Source organism: Hibiscus syriacus, unplaced genomic scaffold, assembly GCF_006381635.1.
Source record: "Hibiscus syriacus cultivar Baekdansim isolate YM2019G1 unplaced genomic scaffold, ASM638163v2 tig00112400_pilon, whole genome shotgun sequence".
In the NCBI taxonomy this organism is placed as follows: Eukaryota; Viridiplantae; Streptophyta; class Magnoliopsida; order Malvales; family Malvaceae; genus Hibiscus; species Hibiscus syriacus.
This window is the reverse complement of record NW_024063322.1, coordinates 75,415-89,369: the sequence shown is the minus strand read 5'-3', so window position 1 is coordinate 89,369 and position 13,955 is coordinate 75,415. Positions and strand designations below refer to the sequence as shown.

The window sequence follows — 13,955 nt, the reverse complement described above, 5'->3', positions numbered from 1 at the left end:
ACCTAGAAGTTCTTTTCTGATATTTCTAAATAAGTAAATATCTTATTTATATATTAAATTATCTGAAATAAAAGGATTATGAATTAAATATATTTTTTAATCTTTAATTTCCAATAATAGAGACAATTTATAATTAAAAAGTACCAATTTTGGGCGTTGTAGGGGTGCTAATCCTTCCCTAAACGTAACCGACCACGAATCCTTTTTATTAATAAAAAAAAATGAATTTTTGGTTAAACGCAGATCAGTTTATCTTTTAACTGATGTTTTCTTAAAAACTCTTTTAAAAGATGATTTTTAGGTATTCGACCTACCTGACCCAAAAGGCCGATGGCGACTCCCAAATTATTTTAAAAATCATTTATTCACATTACTTTTCCCATGAAGTTAATATTTCGTGCCCGGACGAAAACCGGTTACGACACCGAGGATTACACAAAAGCTCTTACATAGGGTCCTTGGATGGTGTTTGGGAGTTATCTTACCGTTCAACCTTGAAATAGTAATTTTTCTACGGCCGATAATCGTCCCTCCCACGTTATTGTTTGGGTCCGATTACTAGGTTTACCATATCGGTACAACACCAAATCTATGTTTCGCCTTGTTGCAGCTGAACTGGGGGAGGTAATAAAAATTGATTATAACACTAGAATGGGAGAACGAGCAAAGTTTACGCGGATTGCAATAGTAGTCGACTTAAAAAAACCACTTCTCCCGTGCATTGGCATTGACGGGTTTGTTCAAAAGCTGGAATATGAGGGATTACAAAATGTTTGTTTTCGATGTGGTGTGTATGGGCATAACCAATATACTCGTGGAAGTGTCGTGCCTGAAGCTCCGAAAGAGGATAGTGTTAATACCATTGCTCCCATAGTATAAAATAGCGGTTGCTGCATCTGTCGCGGTTGCGGTTGCGTAGTTGCGAATGCTGCGAACGTTACGTAATGTGTTGCGGTTGTAGCGAACGTGATCTTTTAACGTGTTGCAGCTGTCGCGGTGCTATAATATTGCGTCGCGATGACCTTCAAAACTGTTATGATGCAGCCGTTACACTGTTAATACCATGATTGCTCCGGTGAAAGGTGAGGGACTACTTGATAAGCATGGAGAAGACTTTTATGGACCTTGGATGTTGACAACTAATCGTCGGCGTCGCCCGTGTGATAAACTGAGCAAGCCCACTGTGAATGTTGGTTCGGAAAATGGAGGTAATATCAATCATCCTAGTCAATCTAGATTTGCTGCTCTTGTATCATTGGATGTCGATGAAGCCAATAAATCCCCAGCTATTGGTAACCAAGATTCAAATGCAAATCTAAATAGCAGTATTAAACAATAGGTTACTAATAAAGGAAAGAAGGCTATTGTTAAGACTGGAATAAAAGGCGTCCAACATGAGAGCTCCACTGGTCAAGGCACGTGGGCAACTGGTAGCTCCTCAGGAGTGTTGTCGAAATCCTAAGTCGATCCCCCTAAAAGGTTGAATAAATCTACACCGTGTGAAGGGTCCAGAGAAGTGATGAAGCCACATGTTCATTCGCTTGATGTTGGGAAAGACGTTCATGCCATTTTTAGTGAGCCAGGTATTCGAACAGGTAAGCATTCTATTGTCTCAATCTTTGACCATACTAAAGAGAAGCATAATCTTCGTGAGGGTTTAATGAAGGGATTAAAGGGCATGCGAATCAAAAAGCAACCCTCTTACAAGCCTCTTGCATGACCTGTATTGCCTGATTGGTTTCCCGCTAATTCTCTAAACATAATATCAAATATGGAACAAGATATGGAGCTGGTTATGGATACTTCTGCCAAAGGTAAAGAGAATGAGATTCTAATGGACCCAGTTCCTACGAAGTCAGAGGCCAATTTGGTGAGCCAAGGGACACCAAAAACTTAATAATTTATTATGTTAGATTATCTTCTTTGGAATTGCCAACGGACTGCTAGTCCCACTTATCGGCGTTATTTTCATTAGTTAATTCATGATCATCGCCCTTCTGTTGCGGCGCTTCTTGAGACTCGTGTTAGCGGTTCTAAAGCTAAAGTCGTGACTGCTAAGTTTGGCTTTCCAAATTCTTCCCACGTTGAAGCGCAGGGTTTTATCGGAGGAATTTTGCTTCTCCAGCTTGACGAGGTATATATAGATATTTTATCTATTTCTAATCAATTCATCTATTGCTCTGTGAAGACCTCTAGTTGTGCAAATCCTTTTATTACGGTTGTTTATGGAAGTCCAGTTCTCATGATCAAGAAATTTCTCTGGGCTAGTCTTGAGCGTGTCAATCCTGACTCCAACTATCCTTGGCTTCTAGGTGGATGTTGAATAATTGGGTAAAGAAAACGGAAAGAACATAAGAATTTTAACGAGGTTCAGTAATGTGTTTATGTCCTCGGTGCCGGCGATAGAATTTTTATTCAATGTCTCATAGGTTTTGGTTATATCTCCTTTTATAATAAATAAACTCTAGTATATTTATGGCTCAAGTAGAGACTTCAATGCTATTTTACGTCAAGATTGAAGAAAATGGGGAGTGTTGGGTCGAGTGGGTGTTAGCTGAAGTTTTTCTAATTTTCTGAACGATTGTGGTTTGGTTGATATCGGTTTTCAAAGCTCCCTGTTTACTTGGCCCCGTGGTTCCCTTCATCACAGATTGGACCGGTGCCTAGCTAATTCGTGTTGGTTAACAAAGTTTTCGACCCGAACCATTTTTCACTTGGATCGCCTTGGCTCGGATCATCGTCCACTTCTTCTTCGTTCAAAAATTGCTGTTCATTCTCATGGGCATAAATCTCTCCTGATCCTCTTTGCTTGGCAGCAACATGAGGAGTTTAAAGAGCTCCTACATGACACGTGGTCTATGGGTGAGGATCTTAAAACAAATATTGCTGGTCTCCAATCAGAGCTTGCTGATTGGAATGTTTCTAATTTTGGATTGTAGGGTATTGTAAGAAAAGATTATTGGCAAGGATAAGGGGCATCGATCGTACCCTTGTTCATAGACACTCCGATTATCTTACAAACTTAGAAAGGTATCTTAAAACTAAACTTGAACAGCTCCTCAAACAAGAGGAGAGCCTCTGGATGCAAAAATCCCGATGTAATTGGATCATTAACGGAAACCGTAATACAAGATACTACCACTCTTTTGCTAAAATTCGTCGAAAGAAAAATATTATCTTACTGCTCAAACGATCAGATGGATCTTGGTGTTCTGATCAAAGGGAATTGGGTTATATGGCCATAGATTTCTTTAAAAATCTGTTTGCAAGCTATTGTGAGTTTGGCTACACTTATAATGTGCAACGTTACTTCCCTCTTTTGCCGTTTGGTTCTAGTTCTATGTTATCTGCTTCAGTATCTGATGAGGAAACTAGACAAACTGTTTTTAGTATGGATCCCTCAAAAGCTCCGGGCATCGATGGGTTCCACGTATTTTTCTTTCAGAAAAATTGGGAGATAGTTAGTCATGGGGTGTGTTGCCTGGCCCAGAACTATTTCGAGAATAATATGGTGACAACGATTATTGTGAATTGCTTAAAACTTAACTCTCGAAGTTGATCTTTGATAATCAAACCAGCTTTTTTCCGGGTCGAAGCATAACATATAATATCATTATAGCCCATGAAGTTATCCATTCGATGAGTTGAAAGCAGGGGAGGAAAGGGTGGATGGCTATTAAAATCAATCTGGAAAAAGCTTACGATCGATTAGAGTGGTGTTTCATCGATGACACTCTTCATGATGTAGGTTGCCCGAACGATCTTCGTCAACTTATAATGAGTTGTGTTTCGACTGCTTCGACCCAAGTCCAGTGGAATGACACTTTATTGGAATCGTTTAAACCTTCTCGTAGAATTAAGCAGGTGGACCTGTTGTCACCTTATATTTTTTGTTTCTTTTGCATGGAACGCTTATCTCAAGCCATTTAGAAGGAAGTTATGGAAGGAAATTGGAAACCGATCACTCTGTCTTGGCTGGATCACCTTTAACTCACCTCTTCTTCGCTAATGACCTAGTTTTATTCGTTGAAGCTTCTCTTGACCAGTTGGATGTGATCCAGCATGTGCTACATGATTTCTGCTATAGCTCAGGTCATCCGGTGAGTTATTCTAAAACAAATATATGTTTTTCTGGTAACGTTAACCACCACCTCTGTAATGAGATAAGTGGTGGGTTTCAGTTCACCCTTGTTGAGAATGTTGGTCAGTATCTGGGGTTTCACTTCTTCATAAGATCGTAACCAAAGTAGATTGGAGAACAAGGTATTTGGTCCAAATTTAGACAAGTTGTTTTCCCCCAAAAGGATCTGCAATGATGTACTGAATTGAAGAATTTTTTGAATCATGCTTGTTCCAATTTTACGAGTTGGAAACTCAATAAGTGATGAGATTTGTACCCCAATATTTAACATGTATGAGATTAAAGGAAAATGTTCGTTTACTTGGTAAAAGTGTAAATCTCGAGGTGATGTTGTTTGTATAAAAGAAATTAATTATGTATGTATGTTGCATTGAAGTTAAGCAAGTATTATTCTAACTAAGGATTGGTAATTAGGGTATGTTTGGTTCTACGAGGAGAATTATGTTTAGATTCTAGAATTTTGACAAAGAAGAGATCTGTGCATAATCAACTTGTTAAGGTTTAGTAGAGGAATTGTAACCCTTTAAAAGATACATGAGAGATTGAAGAATTGATTAAAGCTCATTTCACACATTTTTATAACTTAGGTAAATTTCGAGAACGAAATTTATTTTAAGGAAGGGAGAGTTGTCACACCCCAAATTTAATTTAAAATCATAATTTATTTAATTCAATTTAATTAAGGGACCAAAATTGATAATTCTGAATATTTCGGAGTTAAGTTCGAATATATAGGAAGTTTAAGGACTAACCCTATAATTTTCTCAAAACAAAAAATATCAACTGACACCAAAAATATAATAAAAGGATGGTTGGGATGCTTGAACCCATGACCCTACAATTATGACCACCCATGCCCTAGCCTAGTGGCTAGGATATTGTTAATGTTTTTAATTAATAAAAATATATTTTATAATAATTTGGTTTGAGTTATACCTTAAAAACCAAATAAATAACTTTTTCTTCCCCTTTTTTGTGAACCCCAAAACAAACCCCCTCGTCCTCAAGTCTTTAACTGTCGATCTACTCATTTTGGCCGTCGTGTGAGTGCGCCGTCACCGCCAACTGAATCGACGTCCTACCCTGTTGCTAAAGGTTTTTCGACAAGTTCATGGTATAGACTATGACGAAACTTTCTCCCCTGTTGCTATGTTTAAATCCATTCAGAATTTGCTTTGCAGTAGTTGCATTTCATGATTATGAAATCTGTTAAATGGATGTCAAAATCGCTTTCCTTAATGGAAAACTTGAAGAGAATATGTATATGACATAACCAGAAGGCTTTGTCGCTCCAGGAAATGCTGGAAAGTTTTGCAAGTTAAAGAGGTCCATTTATGGACTAAAGCAAGCTTCTCAAAGCTGGAATCTTCATTTTAATGATGCAATCAAAGAGTTTGTTTTTTTCAAAAACGAAGATGAGCCTTGTGTTTACAAAAAGGCTAGTGGGAACATTTTTTCTTTCCTAATCTTGTATGTAGGCGACATACTCATCATAGGAAATGATATACCAACTTTACAGTCTGTTAATACTTGGTTAGGTAGTTTTTCTATGAAAGATTTGGGTGAGGTAGCATATATCTTAGGAGTTAAGATATATAAAGATAGACCAAGATGACTCCTAGGTCTGAGTCAAAGTACATATATAAACAAAGTGATAAAAAGGTTCAGTATGGAAGAATCCAATAAATGATTTTTGCCTATGAGACATGATATTTCTCTTTCAAAGGAATTGTGTCCTTCAACTCCACAAGAAAGAGAATGAATGAATAAGATTCCATATGCTTCAACTATTGGTTCTATCATGTATGCCATGATATGTACTCGACCAGACGTATCATATGCCTTAAGCATAACGAGTTGGTATCAGGTAAATCCTAGTGAAGATCACTTGGTTGCAGTTAAAAATAAAGATACAATTCTTGTCTATGGAGGCAAATAAGAACTAAGTGTAAAAGCTTATACTTACGTTAGCTTCCAAACTGACAAGGATGACTCACGATCGCAATCATGTTTTGTGTTTTATCTTAATGGAAGTGTTGTGAGCGGGAAAAGTTCAAAACAAGATAAAATAGTTGATTCTACAACAGAGACTGAATACATTGCAGCCAATGAAGCAGCAAAAGATACTATTTGGGTCAAGAAGTTCATATTTGAACTAGGGGTTGTTCCCCGCATATTGGATGCTATAGAACTTCGTTGTGACAACAATGAAGCCATTGTACAAGTAAAGGAACTCATATTTCATCAATCATCATATTCTTAGGTGTTTCCATCTCATTCAAGAGATCATAGATCGAGGAGATGCGGAGATACGCAGAGTATGCATGGATGACAACATTGTTGATCCCCTAACAAAACCTCTGACACAACAGAAGCATGATCGTCACTCTAAGTCACTCGGTATTAAATATGTAAGTGATTGGTCTTAGTGCTAGTGGGATATTGTTAAAGTAACATATATGTAATATTATATCATTTTCAAAAATAATATTATAATTTAACAAAAATAATAATAATTTATTGTAAATAAAATTATAATAAGAAACAAAACCCTGAACCCTAACAAACTATTATTATATCATTTTCAATGACATCAACAGACCAAAATATAAATAAGATATAAATAAAATATAACTTTAAATATGATTTTTTTAAAAAAAGTTAGTGACAAAAACAGAAACATTAAAACAGGTGAGATGCCAAATACTTAGTATAGCCAAATATTAATATATAGAAATGACGCTTTCTCGTCAATCAAAATTGCATCAACCAGATTACTATATGAGTACAAAATCACCTATAATTAACTCATTAATGTTAACTCGCATTGCACTGCAGGTATACGGTAATCCTAGTGACAGTAGAGCTTGATTGTAGAATCAGCACCTGCAGTGAATAACCATGGCTGCCTTGGATGGAACGTACAGTCCAGTACTCCTGGAATCAACCAACACCCCATTTACTTTACAAATATATGCACACCTTCGTTCATTTGGAAAATGTAAACTATGATGTCCAAACCAAGTTGTAAAACCAAACTCACCTCTTCCATCTGAACTAGTATGCCCTCTAAGAATTTCCAACGGTACGATCCGAGGGTTCTCATTAAGATCCGCGTAAACCATGCCGTGAAAGACATAGGCAGTGTCATCGTCCGAGCACGATGCAAATAGTGGGTATGAACGATGGAATGCCACATTCGTAATGTCTTTACGATGACAACTGAAATGTTCAATGGAAAAACATGTGTGAAGGTTACCAACCAATATAAAACCATGACAGAAAACCGGCCTGAAAGTTCTGATATGAAAATTCTACACCTGCACACTTGCTAATTTAAATACCATCGGTGTGTTGGGTTTCCTTATTGCTTAAACAATGATTATACTTGGTTAAATGGTATGTATTGACTTCACTGATTAGCAAAAGAATTTGATGAAGACCTATCTATATCAATTTCACGAGATAGAAGAACATATAATTATAAGTTGTGTTTATCAAGAGAACCATTGTGACATACTCGAGGTTTTGGTAAGGTTTTGATGACAGATCCATATCAAACCAACGCAGTTTTCCCTCTTTGCTCCCCACAATTACATTGTCACCTGCACATGAAACAGGAATCAAATATTAAGAAGACTACCGGTATTTCTTTTTGGGGAGAGGGGAGATTACATGGCAAAGAGATTGTAGCAACGAATGAAATCAGAGAAATAAGAAGAGAGAAAATACCAGCAGGATGAACAGCAATTGATGATACTTCACGCAGTTGAGTCTCAAGCTTTTTAATTAGCTTTTGCTTCAACATATCATACACACGAACATTCTTCTTTGTTGCAACAAAGAAGATAGAACGAGTTGGATGAAAAGCCAACGACACTGGGAGGCCATGGAGCTTAAAAGGGAGCCGCTGAGTAAGCCTCTTAGAGAGCTGATGTATGAGAACTGCTCTTGATTCACGTATTTAACAAGTTAAGAAAACCAATGAATTAAATGGGAGCAAAAATCTCTTATATCCAGCTAACATAAAAAGTGTTTATCAAAACATCAACAAGAACAAATAAACATAAGCGAAAGAAATGAGTAGACGTAGACTCGAGGGAAAAACTCCTAAAATGGTAAATTGTTCGTAACTGGCTCTAAAATCATAGATATAAAAGTTACTACATGGTGAAATTACATTTTAACCCCTTTTAAAATGAAAAATCTGTGATTTAGTCTTAAAAAATATCAACTTATAAGCTAATATAGTGATAAAATTGTATTTTGACTCCTATGAAAAATTATAATTCAATTTTAACACACCCCCAAAAAAATCTGGCGGACTCCTGTGTAGATTTCAAGGAAACACCTTCATATTGCTCTTTTAACAATGACTATTGTATATGACATCAATTGATGCTTAGAAGTTAGAACAGAAGAAAATGTAATGCTAGATGACACTGACAAAAGGATATCTGCCGGCATCAAAGTAGAGAGATAGTCTCCTTTACGATGCCATACTACTGAAGATACAGTCTGCAAAACCACATTCAAGCAAACGGCTATCATATTCATATAAAGCCTTCAACCAGTCCTCTGTTTCAACGTTATTAGATAATTCTGAGCGCAAATAACTAAAGTGAGAGGAACAGAAACCAAGTACCCTATAATGCCTTAGCCGGATGCAATCATGCTGTTCATCTTGAAGCCAGCTCAAGTAAGATGACATATCATCTGTGCATTAAAGTGATATTTTCCAGAGTCAGACCATATCCTTTATTCAATACATTGGAAATAATATATGTTTCAAACAGACCAGAATCATCAGAGGTTGGTGTTCCAATATGCAGAAGATTCTTAATTTCTTTCTGTTCTTCCTCATTGCCAAATCCAGTGTTCAAAATAAGAACATCAGCTCCCCTGTCAAACATTAGAGTCATAGCATGGAACACATCCAAAACAAGAGGTTGGCAGACTACGTCATTTGAAGAAACAGGTATTGAAAAAGAAGATACAAAAAGAAGAGTGAATTAATTACTATCTAATCAGCCTTACGCTGAAACTGCCAGAATAGGACGTGCTGGCAAAGGATTCCATGCAACATGCTGAACCGCTTCACCAATCTCCCAAACTCTTAGACATCTGCCAGACTCCACCTCCCAAATGCGCACAGTTCCATCCTTGGAACCTTTGCAAACATAAGCAATTATCAAACTCTAGTGCACTGATTTTATAGAGCGGAATCAACTTATACTTTGACAAAAAATGATAGTTTATAGGTAAAATGCTCATACCGGATGCAATCCATTGCCCTGAAGGTTCCACAGATATTGACAAAACTGCACTCTGATGACCTTTATACTCCAAATAACATGCAAATGGATAAGGCCTAAGATCTTTTTTATTAGGTAGCTTGGGCTTGAGGGATTCAGGGTCGATATTGATCTGAAGTATAGCAAAGGGCAATTTAGATTAAGTTGGCTGTGACGTGAAAATGGTGTAAAGAACATTATGCCAGAAACCATTACGATTTCCTTAAAACAAAATCGCGGACTTACACGTTTCTTCCGCACTCTAGGGCACAAGTACAGATCCAAGCATCGTTCAAAAGAGTCCTTGACAGCATTCTCATATGCTGGGATGCTTCTAAATGATGTGAACCTAAGCATATCAACATGATTAGTATGCTAGATCTTCAACTCTAAAAAAGACAAGCAATAAAATGTAGATGCTTTCAAGTGAAATTGTAATTAACAAATCATGCGTTAGTTCAGAAAAGTGTAGAAACTTTCAAGTGAAATTGTAATTAGCAAATCATGTGTTAGTACATTACCTTTTAGGTATAAATTTAGGCCGATCTTCTTCATACATCAGCTGATAAGAGTTGATCTCTTCTTGTGTTGGTATGTACTCTAAAGAAGGATTATATGATTCCTCGTGACCTGAAAACCAATAAGAGCAAAGCTTTCACAATAGTTCAAATAGCATAGCAAAATGTAAGTTCAAATAACATAGCCCAAAGCCAAACCTGGCAATTTAGGTTTCGGAGGAGGAATGTAAGCCAAATGCTTAGTAATATCAGCTGAGCTTGAATCATCACCCCAGAGGGAATAAAAGCGAGGTTCTTCTTTTGGCTGGTCAAACTTTATTAATCCTTTACGAATTGCCCTAACATACTCAACAACCTGTAGATTAACAAGTCGAATATTATGAAAAACAGAAGATTCACCCTTGTGAACAATTTAGATTTTTCACAAGTTTTTACTTCAAAGAAATAAATAAAGCTGGAGAAAGCAGGTACAGAGAGAGTCGGACATAAGGATCAAACACATCATCAGAAAACCTATACATGTAAAGGTTTACCTTTTTGCTTTCCCATTTTGAAGGAATAAACCGACGCTTTGGTTCAGGAGCATTGGATAAAGGATGTTTTGCGTCGTCCCACTTAAACCAATCGACATAAGGCTGCAAGAAATGGCTATGAATTTTAACCTTGAGCATAAAGTCAAGATAATATCTAGGCCAAATATTATAAGTGTGAATGAACTTGAGAACTAATGGGAGAAACAGACCGCATAAGGATCAAATTCAGCATGTGGTGCCTTCCCTTTGAGCAATCTACGAATATGTTTTATCTCTTCTTTAGTCAACTCAACTTCCTCATCATTATACTCATCATAAATCTTGTGCCTGAAGGTAACAACATTGATGCAATGTGCCATCAGATTTAAATTGTACTAAGCAAGCATCAATTAATTAATAGTATTGAATAAAAGCTAAAAAATATCAAGTAAAATTCATTGTGTGAAACAGAAATATTCCCACTGTACCAACTTAGCTTCCATGTACTTATTGGACAAAAGAGAAAACAAGACAAAAAAGGTTCAAAAAAGAAGGCAGAGGCCCATTATTGAACTAGAAAGCCATGCGAAATAGAGAATAAAAGAAGCCTAAATAGCAGTGCAAGTATCATAGTCGAGCTTCCCAAACATAGCAGAAGAAGAGATAAAAGAAATAACTAATGAGAAACAGTTATTAACATAAAAACTAAATAATCAGTAGCAGAAAAACTAACCAACTCTTTGAATCATCAGCACTTGCAAGAAAAGAATCCAGTTTATCTCGTCTTTCTTTCTTGGTTATCTTTCTCCCAGCAAAGTCATACCCAATATGTTTTTCATCCTTATACCACTCCAATGGAACATCACCAATTGTATTTCGAGGAGCTACCTTTTAAGCCGAAAAAGATATGTAAGAATCTAAATGGAATTGTTATTTCTAAAATAATAGAAAGGATGCCTGACCTCATCTTCGGATGAGTCACTCTCATCAATAGCTTGTTGGGATTGGGATCTTTCACTATGCTCGTCTTGATCGTTATTATCGTTCAAGGCATCATTTTCTCCTCTCTCAACAAAATCCTGATATTGTTAACTCTCAATTAAATATTCGAAATAATACATAATGATTTACTGTCAAAGAAGAGAAGATGATAGCATTTTCGCTGATAAGCAATCAATGATGAAATGAAGTTATTTCTTCTTGAAAATGGGAGGGATTTCTTCTGGGTTCAGTTGTATACTTCATCTTTTTTTTCAAAAGCTTGTATTGTCAATTTATTATTGTTGGGTAACTCAAGAACATCACATCCTAAAACCAATTACCTCATCCCTTGTCTCCAAAGGGTTTATATTATCCAGATTCTGACTCTCCTGATGACCCATAGTCAGACTTGGAGTCATAAACCTTGGAGATTTCCTGGAAATGCAAAAGAAAGTTTAAAAGAAAAACAAAAGGTTTAAGCTCATTATAAACGGCAATTTGTCAAGAAAAACTAAACCACCAAAAATACTCATTGACAATTTGTTTCAATGTGAACAATATATTGAAATAACAACACTCTTGTTTCAACACAATGCTTGCACAATAATCTATTGCCTTATATCACAACAGACCTTAAGGGGGGGGGGGAAGTCCATGCAAGCTAGCAGCTCAAAGCAATTGGAGACTTGGTACTCAATTAAATTAAAGTCTCCGTGGTGGGATAATATTTTCAAGCCCAAAAAATATACATCATGCATAAATAAGACGGCATAATTGTTTTGTGGGAGAGTAGTTGTGGGCAAATTATTTTCAGATAGAAATCATTGGTGAGTTGATTTCACGAAGGAAACTTCAACACAATGCACAGGTATCTATCTCCAATCAAGGCTGTGAAACAAATAGAAGCTATACGTTCCAGTTTCTACAAAGCTAACACGGGAAAAATAACTTCCAAAGCAAAAAATAAATAAATAATGACAAGTACCTACATCAATCTTAGCTTACTCACGCTCTAAGACAACTTCCTCTACAACAAAGAAAGGAACTGAAACTAACCATCCTTTTTCACATAAGCTCTAAGATGGTGAAATTGATTTATATCGAAAACGAACTTATTGAAAAAATGATAAACCAAGAAATTATTAAATAATGACAAGTACCTACATCAATCTTAGCTTATTCTAAAATAAGGAATTATTGATGCTTGAAGGTAAATTGATAATATAAGAAAAGAAAATCAAAATTAGGCAAAAGCTTTGAAGCAAAGTTACCTATTGGTAAAAGAAAATGGAGAATTAAAGCATACTGAACAATTAGAGAATGCAAGTATGAGAGAAGAGAAAGATAGAAACCTAAGAAAATTAATGGCAGCGACGGACTCAATGGAACTGAGTAGAAAAAGAATCCGCAACGTCAGGGAGGAAGGGGACCAGGGCTACTGGTCGCCGGCGCGGACAGAGATAATAGGGTACGTACTTCCCCGAGATATTAGGGCCTTAAAACCCTACTTGTCTTCTTATATAAACATATATATATAGATTCATACTAAAAGGGTAAACTACATAAATGATCAATTATGACTGAGTAAGTTTCTTTTTCCCACTGATATTTTAAAATTAGTGATTCGGTCATTATTATTATTAATTTATAATAAATCAGTCACTCAATGTTAACCGTCGTTATTGATGACGATAGAATGTTGATGTGGTGTGTTAACCACCTGCCTGATACTTTTTTTTCCACGTGTGATAGCCTCTACAATGATCGTCTCCAAATCCACGGTTGAAGGTAGCCCCCCGAACTCATGATGTCATAAAAAACAATCCAGTTCTCGTTCTTATTCAAATGAAACCTCCCGCTCGGATGAGAAAACTTGTGAGCCAACGCCCCTAAAATCCCTACCGAACGGTTATTCATCTCCTCTGTACAAACCAATCGTGATATCATCGGTGGAGTATGAATCTGTTTCTATGAATATCGGCGATGTAACGGCGGACTACTTCTGAAAAGCGCTGGTGAAGACGACCTGCACCTTATCTGTCAAGTCGTTTCCGGTTAAGAAAACGTGCTTTAAATCCCTCCTGTTAACAGGCCAACGCGGTATTTCCGTTGAGAAAATGTATTTACCCGTCATTTGAAAGTGTCCTATGACGGCTTATCACATGTATTGTTGCTATGCTCCCTCACTGCCACTTCCAATTTAGTCACGTATTTCTTCACGGTATTGTAGTCGTCCCTCATCATAGGTGGCGGTTGCGACTAGGCGGCCATACGTCCTGGGATCATCGGCTGTGTAGTCGGACATAATCATCGGTTTTGATGAACCAGCATGATAGTTTGCGACTGATTGGCCATTCGTGAAGATTTGTGGTGCTGGCATTATATCTTTCAACTACCACCACAACCCCCAGCCATAGCCGAAACCATCGTAATGTTAATGCGAAAGATAAACCAAACTAATAGGAAGCTGCATTTAATTTTACTTGATGTCTAATAATAAAAGTATAAT

General features: G+C 36.7%; 1 protein-coding gene across 2 annotated transcripts; it reads right to left on the bottom strand.

The window, feature by feature from the left end:
* Positions 1-6,930: 6,930 nt before the first annotated feature.
* On the bottom strand, positions 6,931-12,622 carry LOC120179084 (ribosome biogenesis protein BOP1 homolog). 2 transcript variants are annotated; one of them, XM_039184794.1, is made up of 18 exons: positions 12,611-12,622; positions 11,788-11,887; positions 11,428-11,544; positions 11,199-11,353; positions 10,696-10,813; positions 10,487-10,588; positions 10,152-10,308; positions 9,957-10,065; positions 9,682-9,784; positions 9,418-9,568; positions 9,179-9,311; positions 8,940-9,043; positions 8,787-8,857; positions 8,599-8,659; positions 7,874-8,101; positions 7,662-7,746; positions 7,185-7,363; positions 6,931-7,078 (listed from the first exon to the last, which is right to left on the bottom strand). In XM_039184794.1, exons 2-18 carry the CDS (start codon positions 11,863-11,865, stop codon positions 6,993-6,995), a joined length of 2,037 nt encoding a protein of 678 aa, XP_039040725.1. In that variant the 5' UTR covers positions 11,866-11,887; positions 12,611-12,622; the 3' UTR covers positions 6,931-6,992. The 2 variants fall into 2 exon arrangements, with proteins under 2 accessions (XP_039040725.1, XP_039040724.1); XM_039184793.1 differs by lacking the exon at positions 12,611-12,622 and adding an exon at positions 12,436-12,502.
* Positions 12,623-13,955: the final 1,333 nt, after the last annotated feature.

Coding starts and splice junctions, on each gene's coding strand:
- LOC120179084 (XM_039184794.1), bottom strand. CDS start 11,865: ATGACTCCAAGTCTGACTATGGGTCATCAGGAGAGTCAGAATCTGGAT. Junction 10,589..10,695: donor CTGAATTTGATCCTTATGCG/GTCTGTTTCTCC, acceptor CATTTCTTGCAG/CCTTATGTCGATTGGTTTAA. Junction 9,569..9,681: donor CTAGAGTGCGGAAGAAACGT/GTAAGTCCGCGA, acceptor GCTATACTTCAG/ATCAATATCGACCCTGAATC.